This window comes from Castor canadensis, chromosome 1, assembly GCF_047511655.1.
Source record: "Castor canadensis chromosome 1, mCasCan1.hap1v2, whole genome shotgun sequence".
Lineage (NCBI taxonomy): Eukaryota > Metazoa > Chordata > Mammalia > Rodentia > Castoridae > Castor > Castor canadensis.
The window spans coordinates 77463124-77479552 of record NC_133386.1 but is presented as its reverse complement, the minus strand read 5'-3'; the positions used below and the strand labels follow the sequence as shown (position 1 = coordinate 77479552).

The 16429-nt window shown below is 41.5% G+C and overlaps 1 protein-coding gene across 1 annotated transcript in view; it reads left to right on the top strand.

The window, feature by feature from the left end:
- Mrap2 (melanocortin 2 receptor accessory protein 2) overlaps window positions 1–16429 on the top strand; it is a 46445-nt gene that overhangs the window by 7363 nt on the left and 22653 nt on the right. Inside the window, exon 2 of the mRNA XM_074078683.1 lies at window positions 11307–11440. Coding sequence (XP_073934784.1) covers window positions 11314–11440 — 127 coding nt within the window. The 5' untranslated portion in view covers window positions 11307–11313. The remainder of the gene's footprint in view (window positions 1–11306; window positions 11441–16429) is intronic.

The following is a 16429-nucleotide window of genomic DNA, read 5'->3' as shown; positions in this document are numbered from 1 at the left end:
ACCTACACCAATTTTAGCATGTCCAAACTAGTACTTACAGGGCGTGTGTATGAGAATTTGATAGTGTATATCTTGTTGAAGATGGTACACAGTGAGAAGGATTAATGACATTTTAAAAATTGTTTTATTTTCAAAAATATGTTTGTTGTTTAGGTACAATAAGAGTGATGGAGATAAAGAAAATCAATTTTAATGGGCTTTCTGATTCAGTTAAATGGCAGTGTAATTTCTAATGATAGTTTAATTCATCAAAGAGAACAGTGTTTTCCCAAAACTAATTTCAGCACTTACATAAGTTTTCTAGAGCTTTCCTGACAACATAGCATGGACTGGATGGCTTAAGGGACAGAAATTTATTTTCTCACAGTTCTGGGGACTGGAAACCCAAGATCTAAGCTCCATCACAGCTGGTTTCCTCTGAGGGCCATTCAGAAAGGCTGGGTTCAGGCTTCTCTCCTTGGAATGCAGATGTCCCCTCTTATATTTGCTGCCTATTCACATGGTCTTCCCTCTGTGTATGTACTCCTGGTACTTCTGTGTGTCCTAATCTCCTCCTCTTATAAGGACGTCCATTAGATTGGACCAGGGCTATCTCCTAGCTTGATTTCAACTTGATTACCCCCTTAAAAGTCCTTCCTCCAGTACACAATTCATATTAATTGTCATATCTACACACATGTATACATGCACACATACCCATACTTTTTAAAAAATAGATGCATACATTGAGTTAGTGGCACAAATAGGAAGCATCCTGGCATTCTGTTGTTACAGAGTGATAGATCTAGAAGGATTCTCACTACATCCCATTCAGTCCTATTCCTTGCTTTCAGCAGAGGTGAGGGTTTAAGTCACAACAAGGAGCTCCTTTATGAATGCAGCGGACAGGGGCACAATAATGCAGACCCCATAGGAGAGTCTGTGTGCTGTGCTGACCTCCAGAAAACATTCCTAAGAGACCAGGGTCAGTTTAATGAGACTAAGGTGCTTCTTCTTCATCATTGGGAAACCACTAACTTTTTTTCTCCTTTTATTTTATCATTTTTACATTTACTTACATGTATATATATTGTTTGTGCCACCTCCCCCTCCCCCACCTCCAAATGCCCACTTCCAGGCAGAACCTAAATTTCATTTTCTGAGAAGGACTTGAGAGCTTTGGTATAACAACTTGTAATAGGTTTCTCCTGAAGTGAGGTGGGCTCGTGGAAGAGACAACAGAAGGTGACATTTATAAAAACGAGAGTTGTGAAGCAATCATGTGTTTCCCAGATTGGTCAGGGAGCAGTACAGTTAGATATTCTCCAGCTGTCCATGACTCTCTTAGATGGAGAAGGGTGTTCCTCATAGACTAGATAAGTATTTGTTTCCTTAAAAGAAATCCCCACCAGAGGTCCTTTTTATTGTTTTTTTCCCCCAAGGTATTCAGGATTAAACTCAGGGCTCTGTGCTTGGCTTTACCTTTTGAGCCACACCCCTGGTCTTTTGCCCAGGATGGCCTCAGACCATGATCTTACTATATCCGCCTCCTAAGTAGCTGGCATGACAGGTGTGTACCACCATGCCCACCCCGATAGGGCTCTTGAATGGAGCAAAGCTGGGTCCTTGAGATTGGCAGGGAGGAAGGACCTATATGAGGAGGGCTGCCTAGCTATCTTAGCACCATCTTTCATCTTTTGGGCTCCTCTTATGTTCTCTCAACTACCTTCTCTCCAAATGCATTGATTAAAAAGCACTACGTATTACTATTTATTTTAAAACAATTTTTAGGTTTTTTTTCCTTTGGTAAAATATTCATAACATAAAATTTGCCATTTTTGAGTGTACAATTCAGTAACAGTATGTACGTTCACGTTGTTGTGCAATCATCACCACTTTCTATTTTCAGAACATTTTCATTATCCCAAATTTAAACTCTATATACATTAAACAGTAATTTCCTGTTTCTCCCAGACCCTAATCCCTGGTAACCACTCTTCTTCTTTCTGCTTCTAGGAATTCAGTCATTCTGGGTACCTCATGTAAATGGGATCAGACAATATTTTTCCCTTTGTGTCTGGCTTATTTCATCTAGCATAATGTTTTCAAAGTTGTCCATATTTCTTTTTAAAGATTAATGATATTCCCTTAAGTGTATTTAACACATTTTGTGTATTCATTTATCCCTCAGTGCATGCTTGGGTAGTTTCTATCTTTTAACTATTGTGAATAATGTTATGAACACAGTGTACAAAATACCTGTTTGCGTTCCTGATTTCCGTTCTATTGGGTATGTATCAAGCAGTAGAATTGTTGGATCATATAGGTATTCTGTGTTTAAATTTTTGAGGAACCCCTATCTGTCTTCCACCATGGTTGCACCATTTTGCATTCCCTCAGTGATGCACGAGGGTTCCAATTTCTGAATATTCCTGCTAACAGTTGTTATTTCTGATTTTTGAAAATACCTTTCCTAATAGGTCTGAAGTGATAGCTCATTGTGAAGTATTGCTTTTTGATAGTTGTTTCTTTGACTTTACTCTAGAAGTTTAAAACATACTTTTATTGAAGTTTTAGCGATAGGTCAAAACTAAACACACATGAGAACCCAGAAAACCTACCTGTAATAGATTGATTGGCTTGGGACTCCATTAATGCCCTCAACAAGACTAGAAATCTTTGAAGAATAGATTAAGGAAAGAGAGGATCAGAAAGAAGCAGGAGTTAAAGCTATGGGCTTTTCTGTGATAGGAGCCCCAATCTCATCACAGGAATGGCCTTCTTTTGTGGTGGTGACAGAACATCAATGTTGAGATAGAAGACAATAGGGTAGCACCTGAGATGTGTAAGGGGGTGGAGGAGTAATGTCCTGTTTCATTATATTACATAAGTCTCTTGGCCTGATTCCACATTTACCAGCTCATCGTTTGACCTTAAACTTTGTTCAGAGCATGTGTTCTGATATGCTTGGCTATTGTATTCTTTACCGTAGTTTAACAAATGAATGCTCTGATTGTAAACCATTCCGTATGCTTGATTAGCATGACTCAGTCCATCAGGGCCTTCTCACCCCAGAAGATTGAAAATCTAACTCCCTGGATCTGTGAAGCTGGTGGCATAGGTGCAGTCATTCCTCACTTGGCCTGGGCAGTGTGCCTGCAACCCCCATGTGCACCTCAGGGCCATGCCTCATCTCTTCTCTAGAAATCCTCTGTAAATGAAGGTTCCACAACTTCTCTCAGGGTGTTTTATCTCTTTGTGGGCATGGAATTCTTCTTGATATCCAGCTAACATCTCTGTTAGAATGTAAACCACTGTTCTCAAGTTCAAGGTTAAAAAGGAGAGCAGAAGATTATTTTTTGGTTCCTTCACATCATGAAAAATGGATTCCATGAGTCTATTTTGTATGTTTGCTGTGGCCCAGGCCTTGTGCAGTGTCTTAGACTGTTCATGATGCCAAAGAAAACACCTTAGATAAGGTAACTTATACATAAGAACTTACCTCTCACGGTTTTGGAGGCGGAGAAGTCCAAAGTGAAGGTGACAGCAGATTCATTGTCTTGCTAGAGCTCTCTGCTTCACAGAGGGTGCTGTGTTGCTGTGTCTTCACATGGTGGAAGGGGACAAGGGACCTCATTTAGGTTTCATCTATAAGGGTACTAATCACATTATCCCTTATGACATAATTACCTCCTAAAGGCCCCAATTCTTAATACAACCATATTTTGGTAATAAGTTCCAATATATAAATTTTGGGGGGACATCAACATTCAGACATGTAGGTCACTGGAAATCCAGCAGTGAGCAAAGCAGAACAGGTCTCTGCCCCGTGGTGCTTACAGAAAAAGAGGTCAAAGGAAAAGAGAAGGGCAAAGGAGGACTGGGTGACAGTTGTATCAGAAACTTTCCTATGATGTATTGCCATCTCCAAAAACATTGCCAAAGCTCAAGGACCGTCATCCTGTCCCAGCACCTAAGAGTTTAGGTAATGAACTGGCCTGAACGCGGGAGTACCACAGAGTCAGAAAACACAAACTTGAGAAATTACTTTCTAGCCTGTGTAGTACTACCTGGGTGTATAGGGCATAACTGGAGGAGTGGATTTATGAGGTCCAAACTGCTTGAGACTTGAGTTGATGGAAGAAGGATGCCCACTTGTTAATGAGATGGGTCTCCGTTTCATGTGGCTGGATATCTATCTGAATAAAATAGTAAGTCCTATTTCTGTTTTTTGGAAGTTGTTCTGTTGGCATTCATCCTGATTTTAATATAAAGTCTTTAGGCTTGGTAATACATTTTGTTCTGTGTCCAGCTCTGGAAAACCAGTTGCTGCTGTGCAAAAAATAAAAAGGAAGAAGATGTGTCCTGAATTTCTCTCTTAGCAGTCAGTCACCTTATTGTGGTGGGGGATGGGGGGGAGGACTGTTGGGTAACTGAGTACTTTCTATGAAACGTTAGGGAATGGCATAAAACTCAATAGTATAGCAAAATTTGGAAAGTATGTCCTTTTGAGGAAGGAGGAGGAACTGTGTGTGTGTGTGTGTGTGTGTGTGTGTGTGTGTGTGTGTGTGTGTGTAGTGTCTTTAGCCTAAATTCAGTAGCCTTCAAAAAGGAAGAGCCACAGTGAAATCAAAGGATAGTAGTGAGAGAAGACGCTAAAGTCCTGGAAGCAAAACCTCTAATTGGAGGAGAAAAACATTCACACCCTGTGAAAGAAGTTGCTGACTTAAATGGATTCACAGAAAAGTGCTAAACTAAATTTGGCCTGAGGATGCCTGCACAGTTGAGTCCTTAAGGAACAAACTGCTACTTAACTTAATGAATATATAACCTACTCAAGAGAGCCTAATTGAGGACTACACCTTTATAACAAATAGTGCCAATCAATAACACACAGGCTGCCACCTGATTCAAATAAGGCAAAACACTGAACTGCAACTGGTTAAGCTGTCTCTGTACCTCCCTTCCACCTTCTGTCAGAAATGCTTCCTCACCAGCTTGCAAACTGGAGTTATTAGAAACTGTTCTGATTCTGAGGGTGGCCTGAATCTCAAATTGTCCTTTGCTCTTAAACTTAACTCTTAAATTTAACTTGTCTGAGGCTTTTTCCTTTTAATGAAATAAATCAGCAGAGTTGGGAATGAAAGTGGCAAATTCAAGTAGAAGGTGGTTCACCGAGACTGTAAAAAGGAGGAGCAAAGGCATCGTATGCTGGTGTCCGTTAGCACTGTGGGACCAGTGTCCAGGGAGGAGACTAAGGGCTCTGACTCCGGAGGTCAAGCAGGATTCCTTGCTGGGATGTGTGGCCTTATAGAGATGCTAGCTGTGGTCTACTCAGGAGCCTGGCTCATAGCCTTTTGGTCTCATATTCTCTGTGTGCCAGTTCACCTAGACATGGGTAAGCTGGATACACAGGCACTTCTGACTTGGGTGCCTGATCTTATCTCTGTGAAATGAGGAAATTAAGCTTTTGAACCTGTCATTCTGAAGATCTGACCTTGGGCTGGTTAGCTACCAAAGTGTAACCTGACTGGCTTTGTGAGGGTTTCTCAGGTGTCTTTGCTGGAAGAGAGAAGATGATGTATCAAGAGGTGACTCGCTGGGTTGTGTTGAGGACACCTAACTGTTCCTGGGAATAAGAGGAAAAAAGAGATAAGAACTAACCAGAGAGAACATTTTGGCCCAAGCCAGAGCCAAGGTTGTTGGTCCTGGTGGTGTACCTACTTTTAGAGTTTGGGAAATGGAGAGAAAGGAGATGGAATCAATGCAATTGGAATTTGTTTTTAGTGTTGGGGACCAAACCCAGGGCTTTGCACATGCTTTACCAGGCAGCTGCATCCCCAGCCCTACAACTGAGAATTTTGATCTCAAGTATGAGTGCTACTAGGTTTTCCTCTGTACATGCTGGCTGCTGTGGGTTTTTGGATTTGTGGTACTGCCCAGTGGCTTCTTGGCATGCCTTTCTGGCTGCACCATTTTGTGTGTGTTTGTGTGTATGTGCATGTGTGTGCTTTTTTTCAGCCCCTCTTGGACTTTTTTTTATGTGTCAGTTCTATGCTTGAATTGGCAGTAACTGAGAAACACCTCTGCCAACACCCCTTCACATGGAAATAAAAGATTTCCAACTCCAAGGAACGTCCCCCTTGCTGTGTGCATCATTGTAACCCAGCAGATTGAGAAAGAGCCTTTAGTCACTCCATGGGAAGCATATTTCTCCATGTTCAGGAAGGTGTAGAGAATTGCTTGTCCTTTCTTAAGGAAAAGAGTGCCAGGCATGGTGTGGGAAGCTGGGTTAGAGGACAGAAAATTGGGGGGTTAGAAGAGGGATGAAAGTATAGGGATGTGGGAGGGAGAATGGGTGATGGTTTAGTAAAAAGTGTATGGGGCCTGCTAATCACACTTTCCCTGCTTGGGTCTGACCCCTGTAAGTGGTCCTGTCCCAGACTACACTGTGCACACCTGGAAAAGGTAAACTTCTTTTCAGGTGGGGCTTCAAGGTGCAATTGTAATTTTCATTATTGCTTTTGTTGGCAACAGTGCCTTCAACTACTCAAAAGAATAATTTCTCTTTCTCTGCTGCCTGTTTAGGATATGTTTCCTGTCAGAGAAGTTATTCTTAATGACTCTAGTACTGTGGAGAAATGCTCTGACATTAAGAAATGTTGGTGGGGGTAGGTGTGGTGCACAGAGCTGCAGGACACCGCTGTGCCACGGAGCCCCACTGTTTCCTGTTTGTAGTGTTCAAAAGAGAAGCTGCCAGCTTTTAGTACCCTGGTGAGTGGGTGAGCCCTGGGGTCAGACAGTCCTCACTGTGTGAGCCAGACCTGCCTCGCTGTGGTGAGAACATCAGACTCTGGAGGCTGCTACACAGACAGCCTGGCAGTTCCCGTGTGATGAACTGGTCCAGTCTCTGTTTCAGCAAAGAATTATAACCAGCATGATACAAAACTCTGCCTTACCACAGCCTTCTATTTGTTTTTCCTATGCATCTGATGGCCTAAGCTGATTAACCTGAGGCTTGGATGAAAAAATAGTGCCAGGTGGAGTTTTTCAAGGGCACTTGATGACTTACTTTAAAGGGGGAGGCCAGAGGTTCTGTCCTGGGAGTCAAGAATGGAAAGGATACAGCCAGTAAAGACAAAAGCCCCTTCTTTTATCCCCAGGTCACCAAATTGGCTGCTGTGTGGGAAGAGGTGGGTGGAGGTCCCACGGTCATCCGTGGAGGCCCTCCATGCTGGCCACGATATTCACCCACTCGGTCCTCGGGTATTTCTTGGGACTGTGTTTATCTAATCATGGCCTTTTCACTTTTAGGACCTTGGCATGTGGAAATTTCTTACCCCTTAGTAATAATACTCTTTGGTAATCTATCCCTTAATGATTTATTTAGATGAAAGAAGAATAGTGAACAGGAGGGAAACAGAAGGAATGGAAAGTTACTGTCATAGAAAGGTGGTTGATCTTCCTTGACAGCTGATTCTCACAGATATCCTTCATTGCTTGTCCTTGACTGGCTCTGTGAAGGTGGTGGTCTGTTTTCTTGCCCAAAAGCAACGGAAGACCTGCTTGTCCTGAGGGCCTTGGCAGCCAGGGAAGGGTCGCCACTGTGTGTCCAAGCTCAGCCATCAGGAAAGCAGATCTGGTGTTTGTCAAGTGCTTACAGGGAGCACAGACAACATTCTCCATCCTAATTTTCTCTGTTTTATGTACTCTAGCTGTTTTTCTGTTCTAGATAAAGCCTAATGCCTCTCTTTCCTTGTTTCATTGGCTGTAATGTTGATTTCCAATAATCAAAACAGGCTTCATCTTATTTTCCTTTTTTAAAAAAAGGGACTATTACTGTATTTCTGAAGTGGTAAAACAGCATGAATCCCAAGGTATATGTGTTGATAATTATAAACAATCAAATATAATTTTAAATAATCAAATGACTATTACTTGAGCTATTTTTATTATATTCTTTTTTATGACAGTGCTAGGAATTGAATATGGGGCCTCACACATGCTAAACAAATACTCTACCACTGAGCTATACCCCCAGCCCGTATTTTTTATCATCATTGTAGTCACTTGTCTAGAACACACACAATTAACTACATGATGTTTTTGATAGGAATTGGCCAAGCAAGGAGGTGGTGATGTGTGAAGAACAAATCTAGGCTTTTCCTGGCTCAGACCAGCATTTCTTAGCTAATAGTAACTGTGCTGGTTACTATTTATCTTTTTTTTGGTACTGAGGTTGAACTTGGGGCCTTGTGCTTGCTAGATAGGCATGCTACCACTCTGCCAGCTCACTGTTTATCATCTTAATCTGAATTTCAGCTATTTACTTTCCACGCAATATTGCATTTAATATTTTCGGCAACTCCTTGAAGTAGGTATTGTTACCATCTTTTTTCCTAGTGGGAAAACTGAAGTTCAAGTAATTTTTTGAATAGCTCTATAGCAAATCATGGCAGATATTTTTCTATGAAAGACCAGAAAGCAAATAGTTTAGGCTTTGAGGGCCAACCCACCTCTCTTGCAGCTACTTTATCCTGTTGTTGTGATGCTGAAGAAGTCATAGAAAGTATAAAAACAAGTGGGAGGCTGTGTGGCAATAAAACTTCACTTATGGACACTGATACTTGCTTTTCATACAATGTCCTGTGTCACTGGGATTATCCTTTTGATATTTTCAATCATTCAGGAATGTGAGCATTTTTCCCTTGCAAGCATATATGAACACAATCTAGATTTGTCAGCTTCTGATGTGGATGACGAGAATATGTAGGGAGCAAGGGGGAGAGTCACGTTGGGGTGGAAGGAAAAAAACTCATGTTGGAGGGAACAGCCTTCATGCAGGTGGCAGAGAACATGAAGAGTTTGAGGAATTGCAATAAATGCATTACAATTTGTTGAGGTAAGAGGAGGCAGAATGATTCAAGGTTAAGAGGAGACACCAGGGTCCATGTTATGACCTTTGTGTCAGTTTTCCATCACTGTGACAAAATACCAGAGATAATCAACTTATAAGGAAGAAAGATTTATTTTGGCTCAAGATTTTAAAGGTTTCAGTCTATAGTTATTTGGTTCATTGCTTTGGGCCTTATGGCAAAGCAGGACAACATGGTGAAGAGTGCATGCATGAGGTGAGAGCAGAGCTGCTCACCTCATGGTAGTCAAGAAGTAAAGAGGAAAGATGGTGATCCCAATTTCTCCTTCAAGCCCCTGTGACCTCACTTCCTTTTACTAGGCCCTACCTCCTAAAGGTTGAGTTACCTCCAAAGAGTCTCACAGACTGCCAACCTTAATACATGAGACTTTTGGGAACACTATTGATCCAAACTATAACAACTTTATAGGACATTTTAAGGATTTTAGACTTTGTCCTTGGAACAATGGGAAACCACTAAAAGGATTAAGCATAGGACTGGCAAGTACAATATGTCTTTTTAAAAGATCAGTGTTTGAGGGTGGAGAATGACTCATTAGGGTTAATGAGAATAGAAGCGGAAGAAAAACAGGAAACCTGAGGAACAGAACATGTGGGTGATGATGGTGTCCATTAATGCCCTGGCCAGCACCACTCCTGACAACAATGTTTCCAGGTAGTCATGATCAGTTTTTCACATGAGGAAAATATTGCTGGGAGAGATTAAATGTCTGGCTTAATATAGCAACTGGAAATGGAGCATGAAGACCCTGAAGCTGTTGGCTTCAAATCCAGTGCCTCTTCCTGTATGGTCTAGAACTCTTAATGCTTTCACATGGAGGTCATGTTTATTCTGCTCTACCATTTATCTCTGACTGTACAGTGAAGAGTCACTCTCCTTGCCATAGTTCTCTGCTGGAGGAAGTGCTGCAAATTGGGATAGTGACTTTTAGGTTTGAGCTGTTAATTTTCACTTCCTGAGGGAATTTATTTTATCATCAAGGGAAATAATCTCTTGTTCAAATAACTAAAAGGCCAAAGATGATGTGGTGGTGATGGCTTTCTGTTATTTTTGTGCTGGAGTAGGAAAGATAACCAAATGTTTGCCTAAAGTAAAGGTCAGCTTTCCTTATAATTTGTGTAATCTTCTTTCCCAAGTGAGGGTTGGCACATTCTTCCTACCTTTGGGAGAGTGATTTGTCTGGCTGAGCCCTCAGTGTCACACTCAAATTCTTGACACTTGTAGACATCTCAGGATCCCAACCACATTCTTTGAATAATACAATGCTGAGAAATTGGGGTCTCTTTCTGTAGGGCCCAGGTCTGAGGATTTGGCGGGGAAGAGATAAGGGAAGTGAGAGACTTATGCTGGGTAGAAGAGTGGTTGTAAATTTATCTTAGTTATTATCCTGGGGGTTGTGCCCGAAGATGGTGATGGGGCACTTTGTCCCATGGGGAGGTGGGAAAAGGGGAACTTCAGAAAGTACTTTCTGGGTGGGGTACAATGGTGGTAACTGCTCAAAAACATCTGGGTCTTGGCTGGTATTTCATTCATATTTTCCCTTATGTTTCTGCTCTTCATCCATTTTCTCCCTATCCCCATTATAAAAGGTCAATGGGGCCCTGATCTGTGTCTCAGGCATCTCTACTGGGCCCACAGTTTGAAGTCTCCTGCACATTAGATTCTCCAACACAGTAACTGGACACAGGCTGCACTGACTTGTCACCTTTGGCTCCAGATACACAGTACAACATCTCCCAAAGAAACTGAATTTTATCATCCAAAATAATTACAATTAACAAAAAAGATACTTGGGAAATTCTGAAAATGGGTTAACCTCAGGAATAAGTGGGGGAAAGATATGGGGCTCTACTGAGGGTCTCTCCCCTTGTGCAGTTTTTGTTGTCCATTTCTCTTTGCTCCATTCCATCCCATTAGGCATCTTTGTTGTTACATAGTAGGTTCAAGAGACACCCACTGAGCTGGTTCATTTCTGATGCTGATTTCACTCAGTCTTTATAGGCTCTTTGCACAGTGGTAATGCTGAAGGTATAAGCTCTGGCATTTTGACATCCTCTTCCTCTCCTTTTTATGCTGTATTACTTATTTAGCATTGGTTACATGCCAGGGATTCAGTCAGATTCACACACACACACACACACACATGCACACACACACACGCATGTGTGCACACACACAGATACAGTGTCTGATTTCAGACACATTCTAGATGAATGGAGAGATAAAAGGAAATAGTGTCCATCTGGAGGTGAGGGCAGCCAGTGAGAGCCTCTCCCTGATGATGTCTTCAGGCTTTTGCCCCTGAACTGAGTGTGATCAAGAGTAGTTAGGGCACTGTGTAGTTGTGCATGAATGAACATGTTCTGAACTTACCTTTCTCCATTTGTGCAGGCTGAAGATGTCTGCCCAGAGGCTAATTTCTAATAAGACCTCCCAGCAATCCGCATCTAATTCTGATTATACCTGGGAATATGAGTATTATGAGATTGGACCAGTTTCCTTTGATGGACTGAAGGCTCATAAATGTAAGCTTTATACAATTTCTTGTTGTAAGTATAAAATGTATTTGTCTTAAGCTATGAGTGAAATCCTCAGTGATGACTTTTCCTGAACACTCTGTCTTCTTACAGAACTACCTTTTACCTCCTAAACCCTATAAAACACCCTCCCCACACATAGGCTGATTGATCAGGAATGGTATTATGTGGGGACCTTACTGTTTTGTCATGAAGTACTTAAAAAATTCCCTTCATGGAGAGATGGGAATCAGGGTCAACTTTACATTGAGCCTTTTTTGGGGGGCATTAACTATTCCTGCTCCCCAAAGTATGAATATTTGGATTGCCAAAAATGTGTACAGAAGTAGAATCTGGAGCTATTATGTGAAGACTCTGCTTTTGTAACATAGTCAATGGCATTGTTTAAGCCTAGTTGGTTTTCTAGATCTATGGAGAACAGTCTGGATGTGTTCACAATGAGAGACAAGAAAGCCTGCCTTCATTCCTAACTTTGTGTGATGGACATGTGTTGTGTTTCACGTTATTGGGGGGATTAATGATCCAATGCCCCCAGAAAATTGTACTTCTGTGAAAGGCTACTACTCAACACCTACCAGACTGACTGTCCAATGCTCGCTGTCCAGCATGAAGCATCCATGTTTTGTAAGGCAGAGTTGATATATAGGACTTTTGCCCACTCCCACGTTCTGTCTGCGTCAACCCGTAAGTATTGCTGAGATGTTCAGTTGTTTTGGACTGAATATCTATACACTGTAAAAAAATTTTTTTAGGTTATTTATTTATTTATGTTGGGACAGAAACTTACTATGTAGCCAAGGCTAGCCTCAAACTCATGATCCTTCTGCCTTAACCTCCCAAGTGCTGGTATCACAGTAGCACTTGTCACCATACCCATCTCTTAGGTTCTTAACTGGTCCAGACTAATGTGACACATTGGGAAATACAGGCGATGTTAGAATCAGAGGCATGATTCAGCAAAGGAAATGCTTTCCTTCCTTTACTTACTTTCTGGCTGCTTCCAACTCTAACCTTATACCCATTTGCTGCTTCCATTTGCTGCAAGGAGAGCTCTCTATTTTTCTTCCTTAAGCAAAAGTCATTAATAAATCATATGCCCTTTATCCCTAAAGTAACAATTAAATGATTTTTCTCAGTCCTTTGTGGACATCAGGAAATGGGGAAAAAAACACACATGGACCTTTTAGGTTATTAATTATCTCATGGAATGCTTTCATGGTCTGGGTGTGAAATCACCCTCCTAAATTCATTTTAATTCTTTAATTTGCTGTTTTTCTGGAATAACTTTTAAGTAAGGATACTGCTTGTTTTAAATTGTGGTGGAAACCAGAATTACTGGGCAAATTGTTCTCTGTACTGTGAGCTTTATATCAACTTTATGTCAGTTTGATTCTTTCTCTTTTCCTTAGTTTAAGAGGCAAAGAAGACAGCCTGATGATATAATTTTTGTTGACACACTTCCAAAGACAACCGAGGCATATCTTTCTTGAGCATATTATATTCTAGAAATGATTGTAGCTTGGAAAGATTCCTCTAAAACCTAGGCAGGGCAGTGACATATTACATAGTTCCTTTACCAACTATGCCATTTAGGAGGATTGTTTTTGTTTTAACATTCACATCATGAAAATACAAAAATGTCTAAGTGAGAATTTATTGCTCTGGTATAAGAGAAATGATTATAAAGGCTCTTAGCATCAGGAATCTGATAATATATGAGATAGAGGAATAGAACATAAATACTACCCCCAGATATACAGGAAAGGGAAAAGATTAAGTCAACTCTTGTAATATGTACATTGGTACAGTCTCTTCCATTTTATAAAGCTGTGATTCAGGTCCTTAAACATGATGCATTGTTTTGCAAAGCAACATATAAAACGAGCTAGGTGAACAGAAAGAAAAACATTTCCTGGGGAAGCACTTATTGAGAGTAGGAATGACTATGACAGTCATCTTTATTTCTTCTACCATACTTGGCAACAAAAGGTACATCCTTAGATGAAGTTACTCTACCTACTGAAATTAAGATTCCTACTTTCTGAGAGTCTCCCATTTAAGAAACAACCTCAGATGGTCATTGTGAATTCTCCTTTTGCCCTCAGGTAGCTTGCTGTTTGCTTTTCTTTTGTAATGCTGAGGATAGAACTCAAGGCCTCACATATGCTGGGCAAGTGATCTACCACTGAGCTACATCCCCAGCCCGACTGCCCATTTTGAATCCAGCATTAAAACTTATGGTATATCAGAAGTGGATGCATATCTGACATATGTGTGGCAACAGTAGAGTGGAAATCCATTAATTTATTGCTTCAACATATTTATTGAGCATCTGTTATGTGAAATACTATTTTAAGCACTAGAGATACAACAGTGAACTGAAGAGACAAAAATACCTCCTTTTATAGAGTTTGTATTCTAGTGAGACTGACAGTAGATAAGCTAAATAAACAAAGTCAGATGGCAATGACAAAGGACAGATAGAATGGGGAAGGGGGGATGTGCAGTATGAGGTAAAAGCATAGATAGTGCAGCCATTAAAGGCCTAAATGAAAGAGAGAGATTTGAGAAGAGACCTGAAGGAAGTATGAGTCTGAGCTATAAAATATCTGAGGGAAGAACATTCCAGAAAAGGCTTGGTGGCAAGAGTGAACTGGAACATGCAAGGAGCAGCGAACAGGCCAGCATGGTGCCAGGGGAATGAAATAAGAGGCAGAGTACCAGAACAGGTCAGAGACGTCATGGGAGCAGGGTCTGGGGGTCTTACTGGTTATGCTAGGAATGTTGGCTTTTACTCTGAGAAGTCATTTGAGGGTTTGGAACAGAGGAATGGCTTCTGCCTTAGGCTTCAGTAGAATAGCTCTGCAACTAGGAACAAGAGTGATGAGATTAGAAGCAGAGATCAGTCAGCTATTGCCATGGTCCAGATGGCTGGTGATGATGACTTAGACCAGCGTGGAAGCAGTAGAATGGTGATAAGTGCATATATTCTGGATATTTTAAAAAGATAGATCTGATCAGATTTGTCAGATTGGTAATGGGTATAAGAAGGAGAGAAGAGTCAAGGATGCTTTCAAGATCAGTGATCAGATAGAATTATCATTAAATGAGATGAGGAAGAACAAGAACAAGAGAGAAACAGGTTTTACCAAGGAACATCAGGAGCTCAGTTTTGAACCTTAATTTAATAATTAAGACATCTCTCAGACATCCAAGAGGACACAGGGAGAGGAGTGGGGTGAAGGTGTGTATTTGAGAGGTGTCAGCATGAAAGTGGAATCAAAAGTCAAGTGGCTGCTAAGTGAGTCTAGATAAGAAAGTGAAGAAGGCCAAATGCAAGGGCACACTAATATTTAGAAGTGGGTGCTTGAAGCCGGGTGAGGTGACACACTTGAAATCCCAGTTACTCAGGAGACTAAGGTAGAGGACCATGGTTCAAGGCTGGCCCAGGCAAAATTAACACAAGAACCTATCTCAGCAAAAAACAACAAAAGGACTGGGGGTATGACTCAAATGGTAGAATTCTTACTTAGCAAGCAGGAGGCCCTGAGTTCAATATGATACATTAAAAAAAAAAAAAAAAAGGGTGTTTGAGAAGGAAGTAGCAAAGGAGCCTGAGAAGAATGCACAGAAATAGAAGGAAAGAAGTGGGCCCTTGTGGATTCCTGGAAGTGAACTGAAGAAAGGATATCAATGGTGAGACAATGGTCTCTATTGAATGGTGCTGTTAGGTCAAGTTGTTTGAGAACTGAGGTGTAACTATTTTACATTTCTAGTGTGGAAGCTACAGGCAATGATTTTAAAAGTGGTTTTAGAGGAATGGTGTGAATGAGAGTGTGATGGATTCGGTTCAAGTGGAAAATAAGGGGAGAAGAACTGGAAACAGTACACACAGATATCTCTGGAGAGTTTGCTATAAAGGGAAGGAGAGACATGGGTCCTCTGTGAAGGGCTTGGCTGGTGAGACAGTGTATTCTTAGAGAAAAGCCTACAGGCATTGAGTAGACACCAACCCTTTAATGGGGTAGAGTAGGGTGTCTGCTTATTCTGAGCCACCAGTGGTAAGCAAATTCTGCATTGTTTTCATAGTCCAATTTGCAGATAACGCTAGATACATGAGTTGATGAGTTGGCAGGAAGCTGGGTCATCAGGGCAAGAAGCAGAGCTCTTGCTTGCGAAGGCTTAGAGTAAGAAGTGTCACTGGAACGAGTGTGAGAACATCACTGTTGGCTCCTTGCCTGGAAATTGTAGCACAAAACTGACCTTAATACCTTAGGAACCAGAAGTGTGTGAGGATAGTGCTGGCTCTGGTGTCCTGAACCCTGTCTTCTAAATGACATATTAATCCTTGTTTTTCATTCAACCATGAAAGGAAAGGTGTTAATTATTCTTAGCAGGTGGGAGAGTGTGATAGGGTGATTGCTCTGATCCCACCCTAGAGTAGGAAAGATAAAACGTGGAAAGCACATGTCAGCTTTCAGCTCTCATTTCATTCCACTGATCAAAGGTCAGGTTAAGGGGAGGTATTTTATTTTGAAATTTCCTTTGGAATTCCGCTAGGCATTTTGTTCTGCTCCCTCACCGTAGTTAGACTCAAGTAACTCAGTATATAGACAGTACTGATTGGCTGCTTAGGTGTGGTAGAGCCCCTTTAAAAGGCTTCTCTTGACTTCTTTAACCAGCTGGTCACATGGGGGGCTCCCTCTGTGTGCACCTCTATTCTGATCTCTTCCCAGGAAAGATCCTTTAGGCTTTTTTTTGTTTTTTGATGGGACTGGGGTTTGAACTCAGGGCTTTGTTGGGTCTGGGGGCCTAAAGAACAGATGAGTGAGTGAGTACCCCATCCCCCATGGAGAGCACTATGAGCCCTGCACCCTCAGGAGGAGGAGTGCCTCATAAATCTGCCATAGGGCTGATAAACAGAATGCTCTCAAGGTTGTTCCCCCCACATAAGGGGCAAACAGACCAACTCATCCA